The sequence below is a fragment of the Rhinoraja longicauda genome, chromosome 3 (genome assembly GCF_053455715.1).
Source record: "Rhinoraja longicauda isolate Sanriku21f chromosome 3, sRhiLon1.1, whole genome shotgun sequence".
In the NCBI taxonomy this organism is placed as follows: Eukaryota; Metazoa; Chordata; class Chondrichthyes; order Rajiformes; family Arhynchobatidae; genus Rhinoraja; species Rhinoraja longicauda.
This window is the reverse complement of record NC_135955.1, coordinates 98,404,245-98,419,626: the sequence shown is the minus strand read 5'-3', so window position 1 is coordinate 98,419,626 and position 15,382 is coordinate 98,404,245. Positions and strand designations below refer to the sequence as shown.

The 15,382-nt window shown below is 46.3% G+C and overlaps 1 protein-coding gene across 1 annotated transcript in view; it reads right to left on the bottom strand.

Annotated features, from left to right (window-relative positions):
- The window catches only part of LOC144592280 (G2/mitotic-specific cyclin-B1-like), a 37,989-nt gene extending 23,528 nt beyond the window's left edge, over window positions 1-14,461 (bottom strand). The window contains exons 1-5 of the mRNA XM_078396809.1: window positions 14,441-14,461; window positions 14,042-14,191; window positions 7,146-7,271; window positions 3,279-3,543; window positions 398-561 (exon numbers count right to left, since the gene is read on the bottom strand). Coding sequence (XP_078252935.1) covers window positions 398-561; window positions 3,279-3,543; window positions 7,146-7,271; window positions 14,042-14,191; window positions 14,441-14,461 — 726 coding nt within the window. The remainder of the gene's footprint in view (window positions 1-397; window positions 562-3,278; window positions 3,544-7,145; window positions 7,272-14,041; window positions 14,192-14,440) is intronic.
- Between the last annotated feature and the right edge of the window lie 921 nt (window positions 14,462-15,382).

Below are 15,382 nucleotides of genomic sequence, written 5' to 3'. Positions count from 1 at the left end.
TCTGAGTAAAGAAATTCCTCCTCATCTCCTCGCCAAAGGAACGTCCTTTTATACTGAGGCTACGATTCCTGCCCTAGACTCTCCCACTAGTGGAAACATCCTCTCCACATCCACTCCATCCAAGCCTATCACTATTTGGTAAGTTTCGATGAGGTCCCACCTCATCCTTCTAAACTCCAGCGAGTCGAGGCCCAGTGCTGTCAAACGCTCATCGTATGTCAACCCACTCATTCCTGGGATCGTTCTTGTAAACCTCCCCTGGACCCTCTCCAGAGCCAGCACGTCCTTCCTCAGATATGGGGCCCAAAATCACTTGCATTACTCCAGTATCATTCCACAATTAATCAACACTGATGCATACAACTCTAGGTAAAAGTTCAGAAAAAGGAAAACTAACCTCCAGTTGCCGCAAATACTTGTAGATATCTTTAACATAGTTGCTGCAGAGCACTGGATCATTGTCCTTTATATCAACATCTTCAACAGGAAGGATCTCGACAGAGAAGGCATCATAGAGTTCAGATGAACATATTGAAATGTCCATTGGCAATGGTGGCACCTGTACAATATTTGTGAAATATTAACTTGGAGAAGTGGTACATGTCCCACAGAATTAAGCATCTCAAGTTGAAGCTCTGAAACGCAACATAATTTAACATTTCTAGTTTCTATGACTTTATTGTCATAGTGATACAATGTGGAAACAGGCCCTTTGGCCCACCTTGACCATACTGGCCAACTACACCAGTTACACCAGTCCCACCTGCTTGCGTTTGGTCCATATCAATCTATCCTGCTCATGATTTTATACACCTCTAAGAGATTACCCCTCATCCTCCTGTGCTCCAAGGAATAGAGACCCAGCCTACTCAACCTCTCCCCATAGCTCACACCCTCTAGCCCTGACACCATCCTTGTAAATCTTCTCTGAACCCTTTCAAGCTTGACAATATCTTTCCTATAACATGGTGCCCAGAACTGAACACAATACTCCAAATGCAATCTCACCAACATCTTATACAACTGCAACATGACCTTTGAACTTCTCTACTCAATACTCTGACTGATGAAGGCCAATGTGCCAAAAGCTTTTTTGACGACCTTATTTCCCTGCGACTCAACCTTCAAGGAATCATGCACCTGCACTCCCCCTACTCTACAACATTCCCCAGAGGCCCACCATTCACTGTGTAGGTCCTGCCCTTGTTAAACGTCCCAGAATGCAATTCCTCACATTTCTCTGCATTAAATTCCATCAAATATATGATCTACCCGTAGAGAAAGTGGCACATCGCCTAAAATGATGGTATAAAGATGGGATAAGAAACAAATGGACAAGTACGTGGATAGGACAGGTTTAGAGGGATATGGGCCAAACGCAGGTTGGTAGAACTAGTGCAGATGGGTAGAACGAGCCAAAGGGACAATTTCCACGCTGTCTGACTCTAAAATGGCAAATCCCATTCAAAGTTACAGAGGCTAACACCCATCTCTTTGAAACATTCAAGTTTAATCAAATGGCAAATCAAGACTGTTTTGAAAATGGTGCTCAGTGTAACTAATCAGCAGCTAGGCATTGGCCAAATGTTCAATTATCAAGTAGTTTCATTATATATTTAAAACAATGCCGTAAACAGTTAGGAAATCAAGGGCCTATGCAAACTGGGATCACATATCCTTTCACACAAAGCAGTTGACAAAACTGCTCAAACTTTAATCCATTGTAAATTTTAAACCAGTTCAAGGATCCATTTTTACTGTTGAACCCATCTGAAAAATTCTGTGCCATGCAGGGAAAAGCCAATTTCTAAACTCAAAGAAGATTACATCCTCAAGTTGCAGGGGTAAGCAAGCTTTAACTGCAATTTGTATTGGCCAAATTGGAAATTCAAACTTATTAAACAATGATTGCCAAAAATTCATTTCAATTCCCTCGTGCTCCAGATTACCAAAGGTCAGCATTTAAACCAAAGAAAGAAACTGCAGATACTAGTTTACAAAAGAAGGACAAAGTGCTGGGATAACTCAGTGGGTCAGTCAGCATCTCTGGAGAAAAAGGATGGGTGATGTTTTTTGGGTTGAGACCCTTCCTCAAACTGATTGTAAAGGGGGATGGGGAGAAAATCCAAAATCAGGGCCGGCAACAGATGATCTCAGGCAGGGTGGTTCCCCGTTAGGTCAATTGTTGACCAGGATCAGTACGATGCCTAAAGAGATACATCATTGCAGACTGTGTCATAAAGTCAGAGAGTGGTACATGTGTGGAAACAGGCCCTTTGGCCCAACCTGCCCACACAGACCAACATGACCCATCTACACTAGTCCAACCTGTCTGCACGACCCATATCCCTCCAATCCTGCCCTAGCCATGTATCTGTCTAAATGCTTCTAATCCCAGCCTCAACTACCTCCTCTGGCAGCTCGTTCCATACACCCACCACTGTTTGTGTGGAAAAGCTGCCCCTCAGATTCCTATTAAATCTTTTCCCCTTCAACTTAAACCTATGTCCTCTGGTCCTCAATTCTCCCTCTCTGGGCAAGAGACTCTACCCAATCTATTTGTGCATCTACCCAATCTATTTCTCCGATTTTATGCACCTCTACAAGATCACCACTCATCCTCCTGCGCTCCAAGGAATAGAGTCCCAGCCTATTAAACCTCTCCCTATAGCTCAAACCCTCTAGTCCTGGCCACATCCTAGTAAATCTCTATCTTTTGTAACTTGACAACATATTTCCTATAAGATGGTGCCCAGAACGGAACACGATAAATGTGGCCTCACCAACGTCTTATGCAACTGCATCATGACCTCCTAACTTCTATACTCAATACTCTGACTGATGAAGGCCAATGTGCCAAAAGCCTTTTTGACCACCCTATCCAACTGCAACTCCACCTTCAAGGAACTATGTACCTGCACTCCGAGAACCCTCTGCTCGACAACACTCCCCTGAGCCCTACCATTCACTGATGCCAGCATCATCCATCCTTTTTCTCCAGAGATGCTGCCTGACCTGCTGAGTTACTCCAGCACTCTGTGCCTATCTTTGGTGTAAACTAGCATCTACAATGTTTCAGCATCAAGAGAACATAGATAGGCGACATTTCGGATCGGGACATAAAGATGACCGAAGAAGGGTCCTGACCCAAAATGTCACCTGTCCATGTTCGCCAGAGATGCTGCCTGGCCCACTGAATTACTCAAGCACTTTCTCTTTATTCGAAGCAAATATGCACGGTTTTACTCGATCTGTCAACCAAGTTTAAATCTCAATCTTTACCACTTCTTCTGGGAAGAAGAATTCCTGCAGTGGAACCTCCGGCTGTCTCAACGTCTTCACCAGAATTTCCTTTCTTGGAGAGAGAGATTTTGCCATCTCTGAGTTAGTCACCATTTCAGCCTGCACCAGGAAACCAATACAACTGAATTTAATAGATTCATTAACCAAATATTGAGAGCAACAGATCTTAAATACACGAGTAGAAATTTTAATGACGAACCTCAAATTAGTTGTGGCAAATGTGGATATTTCTCTTGTGCATCAGCACATTCTTAAGGGGTTGGAGAGGCTAGATGCGGGAAGATTGTTCCCAATGTTGGGGGAGTCCAGATCCAGGGGTCACAGCTTAAGGATAAGGGGGAAGTCTTTTAGGACCGAGATGAGAAAACATTTCTTCACACAGAGTGGTGAGTCTGTGGAATTCTCTGCCACAGAAGGTAGTTGAGGCCAGTTCATTGGCTATATTTAAGAGGGAGTTAGATGTGGCCCTTTTTGCTAAAGGGATCAGGGGGTATGGAGAGAAGGCAGGTACAGGTTACTGAGCTGGATGATCAGCCATGATCATATTGAATGGCGGTGCAGGCTCGAAGGGCCGAATGGCCTACTCCTGCACCTATTTTCTATGTTTCTATGTTTCTAAATCAGAACTTTAAATATTAGGTAGTGGTATTTTTGTCCATCAAAATGGCACACCAAGATATGACCACCACATTCTTTAATGCCTAAAGCTTTGTAGGCTTGTATAGTCTCCCGAACGCCACTGGGAAGCATCTTTGAAAGCCTTCCTAACCAAACCTTGTCCCTCGTGTAGAAACAAAGAACTGCAGATGCTGGTTTATATCAAAGATAAACAAACTGCAGGAGTAACTCAGCAAGTCAGGCAGTATCTCTGGAAAAGAGGATGGGTGATGTTTCTGGAGAATGGTCCCGACGAAAAAAAATACCCATCCTTCTTCCTCCAGAGATGCTGTCTGACCCGCTGAGTTACTCCATCACTTTGTCTAGCTTGCCCCTAGCTTTACAGGCTGGGCTATTATTTGAAATTATGAAAACTAAAGAGCTTTTCAAAAGCTTATGAAAGTGCGTAAAAATATTCTTGCTATTTAAAAAAGATTTCCCTTCCTTTTGCTTTGCATCGGCCCCTTAATTAATTCCCATTAAAACAGCCACTCTTGAGTCTTGCCCAGGTTCAACGGGAAATTCATACAAATTCAAGCAGAGTAGGATATTTGGTCACAAGCCTACCGCACTGGCTAACCAGCTCATTTAGTTTAGTGATACAGGCCCTTCGGCCCACCAAGTGTGCACCAACCAGCAGTCACCAATACACTAGTTCTAGTCCTACACACGAGGCACAGTTTACAGAAGCCAATTAATCTATAAACCTGCACGTCTTTGGAATGTGGGAGGAAACCAGAGTACCCGGAGAAAACCCACACGGTCACAGGGAGAATGTACTGACTCCGTACAGACAGCACTCAGTCAGGATCCAACCCTGGTCTCGAGCGCTGTAAGGTGGTAACTCTACCGCTGTGTCACTCAAGCTGATCAGATTGCAACCATAATGTAATATACAAGACTGTCGCCCAGCAATTCATTAACCCTTTGCTTACTAGGACTTTTAGCCCCTTGCTTATCAAGAGTTGCTGCCTTACAGCGAATGCAGCGCCGGAGACTCGGGTTCGATCCTGACTACGGGCGCCGTCTGTACGGAGTTTGTACGTTCTCCCCGTGACCTGCGTGGGTTTTTTCCGAGATCTTCGGTTTCCTCCCACACTCCAAAGACGTACAGATATGTAGGTTAATTGGCTAGGCAAATGTAAAAATTGTCCCTAGTGTGTGTAGGATAGTGTTAATGTGCGGGGATCGCTGGGCGGCGCGGACTCGGTGGGCCGAAGGGCCTGTTTCCGCGCTGTATCTCTAAATCTAAAAATCTAAAAAATGTAAAAAAGAGTTACCCACGGTAGGCACAAAATGCTGGAGTAACTCAGCGGGACAGGCAGCATCTCCGGAGAGAAGGAATGGGTGATGTTTAGGGTCGAAAACTACCACTGTCTCTAAAGCAAGAGGCAAAGAACCATTCCTCAAAATATACTTGATGTTTTAAGTATCAAAAGGAACTCTAGATACAACGATAAGGTTCAATCCTGACCTTGGGTGCTGACCACATGGAGTTCGTCCAATGACCTTATGCATTTCCACCGGCTGTTCCCACATTCCAAAGACATGTGGGCAAATTAGCCTCTAAATTGCACCTGGTGCAACTAGGTTCCACAGGTTAACCTATGATGAGCGTTTGTCAGCACTGGGCCTGTACTCGCTGGAGTTTAGAAGAGTGAAGGGGGGTCCTCATTGAAACTCACCGAATAGTGAAAGGCTTGGATGAAGTGGATGTAGAGAGTCTAGGACTAGATGGAGCAGCCCATAAGACCAAGGTTCCTGGAGAGCAAGGACATAAACGGGGAATATGCGTGCTATCCTGATCAACTGGCTTGTGCAGGTTCAGAGAAAATTCCAGCTGCTTCAAGAAACTTTGTACCTGACCATATCAATCATAGATCGATTCCTGCAGGTAAGAATGTCTAATGTGCTTGTTTAATTGACAAATGGGCCACCCTGTATCTACTGTACCTGGATGGAGAGGATGTTTCCACTAGTGGGAGAGTCTAGGACTAGAGGTCACAGCCTTAGAATTAAAGGAAGGAACTGAGGAGAAATGTCATTAGTCAGAGGATGGTGAATCTGTGGAATTCTTTGCCACAGAAGGCTGTGAAGGCCAAATCAGTGGATATTTTTAAGGCAGAGATGGAAAGATTCTTGATTAGTACAGATGTCGGAGGTAATGGGGAGAAGCCAGGAGAATGGGGTTGGGTTAGATCAGCCATGATTGAATGGTGGAGAGGACTTGATGGGCCGAATTCTACTCCTATCACTTATGACCTAGTGTAGGGAGTGGATGTGAAAGTGGGATAATGGAACTAGTGATCGATGGTCACCATGGACTCAATTGTCTGCAGGGCCTGTTTCTATGCTGTATCTTTCAATCGATCAAAAAAAAGACCCTAAAGCTGAAACATGTCAGCAAGAACTAGACTCCATATTAGGATGTGCTTCCATTGAAATTGGAAGCACCATCCATTATTCCATATAATATGACAGAGGAACTATCTAAAGTCAGAGAAGTCAATCTCCAGAGATGCTGCCTGACCTGCTGAGTTACTCCAGCATTTTGTGAATAAATACCTTCCATTATTCATAGAGTCATAGAGTCTTACAGCGCGGCCCATGCCAGCCAACATGTGCCACCTACACTGGTCCTACTTGCCTTGGCACATATCCCTCTAAACCTGCTCTATCCATGTACCTGTCTAAATGTTTCTTAAATGTTGGAAATGCAACTCAGAGGGCCAGTTCATCTCTGGAGAAAAAGGATGGGTAACATTTCAGGTCAAGACCCTTCATACAAATATCCTACCAGTTTATACCAGGGCCGCACGGTGGCACTGCAGTAGAGTTGCCACCTCACAGCACCAGAGACTCAGGTTCGATCCTGGCTACAGGTGCTGTCTGTACAGAGTTTGTACATTCTCCCCGTGACCTGCGTAGGTTTTCTCAGAGACCAGTTTCCTCCCACACTCCAAAGATGTGGAGGTTTGTAAGTTAATTGGCTTGCTATAATTGTCAAAACTTGTTCCTAATGCGTGTTAGTGTGCGGGGGAATCTCTGGTTGGCACGGACTCAGAGGGCCGAATGTATCTCTAAACTTCCGTGCTGTATCTCTGAACTAGAGTGGATTTAAAGCAAATCATTAATCACAGGACAACGTAAAAATTGTGGAAGTTGTGACAATGAAGCAGGTTCACCTTTTTAAGGCCCAACTTGATGCCAAACGGTTTGTTTTTGATATCCACCAAAGCAGCTCGATCTTCCAAGGCAGTCACTGTTTGAAGGCTCTTTACTTGGACATCTGCTGTAGCAGCACGTGGAACCTGGAAAGACACATTGCACAAAGTTCAAGGCAAATCAAACCATGATACTGTACACATGAGAGGAATAGATCAGGTAGACAGAGCATCTTGCCTAGAGTAGAGCAAATCAAGAACCAGAGGACATAGGTTTAAGGTGAGGGGGGAAAGATTGAATGGGAATCAGAGGAGTCACTTTTTTCACACAAAGGGTGGTGTGTGTATGGAACGAGCTGCCGGAGGAGGTAGTTGAGGCAGGTACAATCACGATGTTTAAAAAGCAATTAGACAGGTACATGGATAGGGCATGTTTAGAGGGACACGGGCCAAATGGAGGCAAGTGGGGCATGTTGGCCGGTGTGGGCAAGTTGGGTCATAGGGCCTGTTCCCACGCTGCAAGATTCTGAAAGTTCAAACATGCGGATGCAATGTTACATTAATTTGCACTGAACACAAGTTATTAATAAAAGGCCATTAACTTAGTGTTATTTTTTTTCTCCCCACCTAAAGTTTTAGTTAAGTTTTGCGAAACAATAGACAATAGGTGCAGGAGGAGGCCATTCGGCCCTTCGAGCCAGCACCACCATTCAATGTGATCATGGCTGATCATTCTCAATCAGTACCCCGTTCCTGCCTTCTCCCCATACCCCCTGACTCCGCTATCCTTAAGAGCTCTATCCAGCTCTCTCTTGAATGCATTCAGAGAATTGGCCCCCACTGCCTTCTGAGGCAGAGAATTCCACAGATTCACAACTCTCTGACTGAAAAAGTTTTTCCTCATCTCAGTTCTAAATGGCCTACCCCTTATTCTTAAACTGTGGCCCCTTATTCTGGACTCCCCCAACATTGGGAACATGTTTCCTGCCTCTAACGTGTCCAACCCCTTAATAATCTTATACGTTTCGATAAGATCTCCTCTCATCCTTCTAAATTCCAGTGTATACAGTGAAACAGTGCAGAAACAGGCCCTGCAGCCCACCCAGGTCCACACTGACCAGCGATCCCCATACACTAGGAACAATTTACCAAAGCCAATTAACCCACAAACCCGCAAGTCTTCAGAGTGTGGGAGGAAACAAGTGTTCCCAAAGTTCTCTCGACTCTGGATCAGTTCCTGTGGACTGGAGGGTAGCTAATGTAACCCCACTTTTTAAGAAAGGAGGGAGAGAGCAAGCAGAGAATTATAGACCAGTTAACCTTACATTGGTAGTGGGGAAGATGCTTAAAGATGTAAAAGCAGCGCATTTGGAAAGCAGTGACGGGATCGGTCAAAGTCAGCATGGATTTATGAAGGGGAAATAATGCTTGACTAATCTTCCGGAATTTTTTTCGGATGCAACAAGTAGATTGGATAAGGGCAAGCCAGTGGATGTGGTGTATCTGGACATTCAAAAAGCCTTTGACAAGGTCCCACACAAAAAAAGATGAGTGTGCAAAATTAGAGCACATGGTATTGGCGGTAGGGTATTGACGTATTGACATTATGGGCGGCACGGTGGCGCAGCGGTAGAGTTGCTGCTTTACAGCGAATGCAGCGCTGGAGACTCAGGTTCAATCCTGACTACGGGTGCTGCACTGTAAGGAGTTTGTACGTTCTCCCCGTGACCTGCGTGGGTTTTCTCCGAGATCTTCGGTTTCCTCCCACACTCCAAAGACGTACAGGTTTGTAGGTTAATTGGTCTGGGTAAATGTAAAAATTGTCCCTAGTGGGTGTAGGATAGTGTTAATGTGCGGGGATCACTGGGCGGCACGGACTTGGTGGGCCGAAAAGGCCTGTTTCCGGCTGTATATATATGATATAATATGATATGACATGGATAGAGAACTGGTTGACAGACAGGAGGCAAAGAGTAGGAATTTATGGGTCATTTTCAGAATGGCAGGCAGTGACTAGTGGGGTGCCGCGAGGCTCAGTGCTGGGGCCCCAGTTATTTACAATATATATTAACAATTTAGATGAGGGAATTAAAGACGACATCTCCAAGTTTGCAGATGACACAAAGCTGGATGACAGTGTGAACTGTGAGGAGGATTCTATGAGGCTGCAGGGTGACTGGGATAGGTTGGGTGAGTGGGCAGATGCAGTATAATGTGGATAAATGTGAGGTTGTCCACTTTGGCGGCAAGAACAGGAAAGCAGATTATTATCTGAATGGTGTCAGATTAGGAAAAGGGGAGATGCAACAAAGCCTGGGTGTGTTTGTACACCAGTCAATGAAGGTAAGCATGCAGGTACAGCAGGCAGTGAAGAAAGCCAATGGAATGTTGGCCTCCATTGTGAGAGGATTTGAGTTTAGGTGCAAGGAGGTCCTACTGCAGTTGTACAGGGCCCTGGTGCAACCACACCTGGAGTATCGTGTGCAATTTTGGTCTCCTAATTTGAGGAAGGACATTATTGCTATTGACGGAGTGCAGTGTAGGTTCAGGATGGCAGGACAGACTTATGATGAAAGAATGGGTCAACTGGGCTTGTATTCACTGAAATTTAGGATGAGAAGGGATCTTATAGAAACATAAAATTCTTAAAGGATTTGACAGGCTAGATGCAGGAAAAATGTTCCCGATGTTGGGAGAGTCCAAAACCAGGGGTCACAGTTTGAAGAATAAGGGGCAGGCCATTTAGGACTGAGATGAGGAAAAACTTTTTCACACAGAGAGTTGTGAAACTGCAGAATTCTTTGCCACAGAAGGCAGTGGAGGCCAATTCACTGGATGTTTTCAAAAGAGGGTTAGAATTGGGGAAAAAGCAGGAACGGGGTACTGATTTTAGATGATCAGCCATGATCATATTGAATGGTGGTGCTGGCTCAAACAGCCAAAAGGCCAACTCCTGCACCTATTTTTCTATTCTTGGTTTCTATGAAACCAGTGCACCCGGAGAAAACCCTTGCAGGTCACAGGGAAAATGTACTAACGCTGTATAGACAACACCCTTAGTCAGGATCGAACCTGGGTCTTGTGTCTGAACTATGGAGGATGTCAGCATTTAACTTTAAGATTGTGGGGATTGCACCGAACCAAAGTAGCTAACCGTTACAATTTACGACTTATTATCACTACAATTTTAAACCACCTCAAGATATTTTTGGTCACCAGTTCAATTTTATTGATTATACAGCAGTATCGTGTCCTGGGCTTTGTCAAACAAAACATAAGTATTAAAGAGATTTCATTTAGTGTGTAAATAATGAGTGTTTTCAAAGGCAAGAGAGAAAAGTAAAGTTCTTGTTTGCCCTCATTTGTTTGAGGTTTTGTGCATTTTATATTGGAGAGCAGCAGACAAAGTGTGTAAGCAAGACTACACAAATCAGGTGAAATCCTGAGTAGAACTGCAGTTCTAATTAGGAATCATTAAATCCAAGACACTTGAAAACAGTGGCTTTGATATCAACGGGAAATAATTGACCAGGTCTTCATTAACAGACACAAGAGGCCACATTAAAATTTGGCAAGAAAAGGCAAATAATTGTTGATTTTTTAAAAAGCAGGTTCTAAAGATTCACATCAGCAAAGATTAAGAAAACAAAAACATTTATAAACACATGGACAAGAAGGGAAGCAAGTTTTTAAAAAAAGGAGCCATTAAAAACTAATTGGAAATCTACACTAGGCACCATGTCTGAAGAAGGGCCCCATCCCAAAACAACACCCATCCAGTTTCTCCAGAGATGCCTCCTGACCCATTGAGTTACTCCAGCATGTTGTGTTTAACCTGGGCGCCATAGCAAGGTCTAGTGAATCTTATCTGTATTCGCTGTGGAGGATATTTAAGTGGGAGAAGTCAAGGGATAAGATAAAGAACTCCAAAACAAGGCAAAATAAAATATAATTTACACAACAGCTGTAAAACAAAGGCTGCAGACGAGTCCCAGCCCAAAACATCATCTACCCATTCCCTCCACAGGTTAGTTTAGAGATGCACTAGGCTTGTACTCGCTGGAATTTAGAAGACTGAGGGGGGATCTTATAGAAACATATAAAATTCTTAAGGGGTTGGAGAGGCTAGATGCGGGAAGATTGTTCCCGATGTTGGGGGAGTCCAGAACCAGGGGTCACAGCTTAAGGATAAGGGGGAAGTCTTTTAGGACCGAGATGAGAAAACATTTCTTCACACAGAGAGTGGTGAGTCTGTGGAATTCTCTGCCACAGAAGGTAGTTGAGGCCAGTTCATTTGCTATATTTAAGAGAGAGTTAGATGTGGCCCTTGTGGCTAAAGGGATCAGGGGGTATGGAGAGAAGGCAGGTACAGATTACTGAGCTGGATGATCAGCCATGATCATATTGAATGGTGGTGCAGGCTCGAAGGGCCGAATGGCCTACTCCTGCACCTATTTTCTATGTTTCTATGCACAGAAACAGGCCCTTCAGCCCACCAAGTCCATGCCAACCAGCAATCCTGATATACTAGCACTCTCCAAGACACAAGGGACAATTCACATTTTTTACCAAAGCTAATTAACCTGCAGCCCTGTACATCTTTGGAATGTAGGTGGAAATCGGAAAACCCAGTCACAGGGAGAACATACAAACTCCATACAGACAAAACCCATAGTCACAATGGAACCCAGGTCGCTACCACTGCACCACCTGATGCTGCCTGACCCACCAAGCTCCTCCAGCACTTTGTCCTTAACTTCTAAGAATTGTTGTGATATTGCAAGGACTACTTTGTTGTAACACGTGTGCTTGTGGTAAGTCCAGAGTCATAACGAAGGTATAACAGATACCGGACCACGAAGTACAACAAGAATAACCTTCTTAGAATAAAGGGGAGGTCATTTAAGGCTGAGGCGAGAAGGAACTTTTTCACCCAGAGAGTTGTGAATTTGTGGAGTTCTCTGCCGCAGAGGGCAGTGGAGGCCAATTCGCTGGATGGATTTAAAAGAGAGTTAGATAGAGCTCTGGGGGCTAGGGGAATCAAGGGATTATGGGGAGAAGGCAGGCACGGGTTACTGATTGTGGATGATCAGCCATCATCACAATGAATGGCGGTGCTGGCTCGAAGGGCCAAATAGACAATAGACAATAGGTGCAGGAGGCCATTCGGTCCTTCGAGCCAGCACCGCCATTCAATGTGATCATGGCTGATCATTCTCAATCAGTACCCTGTTCCTGCCTTCTCCCCATACCCCCTGACTCCTCTATCCTTAAGAGCTCTATCCAGCTCTCTCTTGAATGCATTCAGAGAATTGGCCTCCACTGCCTTCTGAGGCAGAGAATTCCACAGATTCACAACTCTCTGACTGAAAAAGCTTTTCCTCATCTCAGTACTAAATGGCCTACCCCTTATTCTTAAACTGTGGCCCCTTGTTCTGGACTCCCCCAACATTGGGAACATGTTTCCTGCCTCTAACGTGTCCAACCCCCTAATAATCTTATACGTTTCGATAAGATCTCCTCTCATCCTTCTAAATTCCAGTGTATACAAGCCTAGTCGCTCCAGTCTTTCAACATATGATAGTCCCGCCATTCCGGGAATTAACCTAGTAAACCTACGCTGCACGCCCTCAATAGCAAGAATATCCTTCCTCAAATTTGGAGACCAAAACTGCACACAGGAGGCAATGGCCTCCTCCTGCACCCATTTTCTATGTTTCACACACAAATCAATTAAAAAAAATTAAAGGGTGGTTGCAAACTTTTTAAAAAAAGGCGGGGGGGTAGTTTAAGAATTCAGCATTACACAGAACATTACAGGACAGGCCCTTCAGCCCACAACGTCTGTACCAGTCATGACACCAAGACCAAGTCTCTTCTCGCTTGCACCCTTCAGTACCTGAACTGATGTACAGCACTTTGGTCAACGTGGGTTGTTTTTAAATGTGCTATACGAATAAAACTGACTTGACTGGACTTCCATGCCCTGCATCAGACTATGCAGACAGACGCCTTCTGAAACAACACTTGCTGCAAGTCAAGTCAAGTCAAGTTTATTTGTCACATTCACATACACGATGTGCAGTGAAATGAAAGATGTGCAGCGAAATGAACTTCATCGACTGGGGAATTTATTTTTGATTTAACGGAGATTCTGCAGCACAGAGGCAGGAGAGAATTGGGAAGCATGGAGCCGGCGGTGGGTGGGTGGGTGGGTGGGTGGGTTGCTTGGTGAAGCAAGGCATGGGGAGGTATGTTTGGAGATTCTGCCCTGCCCCCTGGTTTGTTAGGGCGGTGGACACAGTCAGGACGGTGCCCACAAGAGGCAGGGACAGGTCTGGACCGTGTGGGGAAACGGCCAGCAGCCGGCAGCTGCAAACAGGTTGTGTACAACTTTACACAAGCGAGGGTATCGTGACAAAATGCTGGAGTAACTCAGCGGGTCGGGCAGGCAGCATCTCTGGAGAGAAGGGGTGGGTGGTGCTTCGGGTCGAGACCCTTCCTTCAGTCACCCATTCCTTCGCCCCACAGATGCTGCCCGACCCACTGAGTTACCCCCAGCACTCTGTGAATAATCACCTATCCACGTTCTCCACAGATGCTGCCCGACCCACTGAGTTACTCCAGCACTCTGTGAATAATCACCTATCCACGTTCTCCACAGATGCTGCCCGACCCACTGAGTTACTCCAGCACTCTGTGAATAATCACCTATCCACGTTCTCCACAGATGCTGCCCGACCCACTGAGTCACCCCAGCATTTCTTGTGATACCTTCTGTTTGTACCAGCACCCGCAGTTATTTCCCTGCACAACTTACAAGGGAAGGTAGAAAGCCCAAACAATTTATTTTTTACAAAAGAGAGACGCTTTGCAAATGTAGGTCTCCAAGACAGTCCACCCCCCCCACCCCCCACCCCAGTGAGATAAATGGACGCGAAACGTTTCAATGGGTCTAATTTGGATGTCCCAGTGAGCAGATATTTCTCGCCAGATTTCTTAATGCCTCCGGAACCCTTTGCTTTGGTCTCCAGCTCGTCCACATTCTTCTGCTCGTCCTTCGTCTTCTGTTTGAAAGTAAGGAGAGGTCCATTCCTAGTCCATTTTTTTGGTTGATCTTTTTTTTTCTTCCGGTGGTTCAGCAGCGCCGGGAGTTCGAGACCTCCTTCCCCTTCCCCCCCCCTTACCCCCCTTTCCCCCCTTACCCCCCTTGCCTTTTGCAGCGCCCCAACACTAGATAGAGTATGTCTGGCTTCACCCCACCCCCGGCAAGGCAAGGCAACCCCCGACTGGCCAAGCACTCAACTCCAACTCACCCGTCTGACTCGCCAAGCCATGTTTTTCCTCCTCCTCCTCCTCCTCCTCCGTCGTCTTCTCCTCCTCCTCCTCCTCCGTCTTCTCCTCCTTCTCCTCCTCCTTTTTCTCCTTCTCCTCCTTCTCCTCCTCCTCCTTCTCCTCCTCCTCCTCCTTCTTCTCCTCCTTCTCCTCCTTCTTCTCCTCCTCCTCCTTCTCCTTCTTTTTCTCCTTCTCCTTCTCCTCCTCCTCCTCCTCCTTCTCCTCCTCCTCCTCCTTCTCCTCCTCCTCCTCCTCCTCCTCCTCCTCCTTCTCCTCCTTCTCCTCCTCCTCCTCCTCCTCCTCCTTCTCCTCCTCCTCCTCCTCCTTCTCCTCCTCCTCCTCCTCCTTCTCTCCTCCTCCTCCTCCTCCTCCTCCTCCTTCTCCTCCTCCTCTTTCTCTTTCTCCTCCTTCTCCCTCGCCAGGTCGCTGACCCGACCGACAAAGCTACTCCAGCCGCCGGCCCTTCGGCCCTTTTAAAGCGGCCCGCAGCTGGGGGGGGGGGGGGGGGGGGGGGTTGGGCTAGTCCAGCACTCGTGACCAATCGGCGTCCGCTGGTGACACAGCCGACGCCAATGTTCAAGTATATTGGCAAGTGGACCCAAACCTCTCCTGCATTGGTGCAGCACCCTCCCCTCCCTCCTCCCCTCCCTCCTCCCCCTCCCTCTTTCCCCTCCCTCTTTCCCTCCCCCTCCCTCTTTCCCTCCCCCTCTCCTCTCCACCCCCTCCCTTCCTTCTCCACCCCCTATCCTCTCCACCCCCTCCCCCCATTTCATCCCCCTCACCCCCCTTATCTTCCCTCCTCCCCCTCTCCACCCCTTCCCATCCCTCCTCCCCTCCCCCTCCTCCCCCTCCCCTCCATCTTCCCCTCCCCTCCCTCTTTCCCTCCCCCTCTCCTCTCCACCCCCTCCCTTCCTTCTCCACCC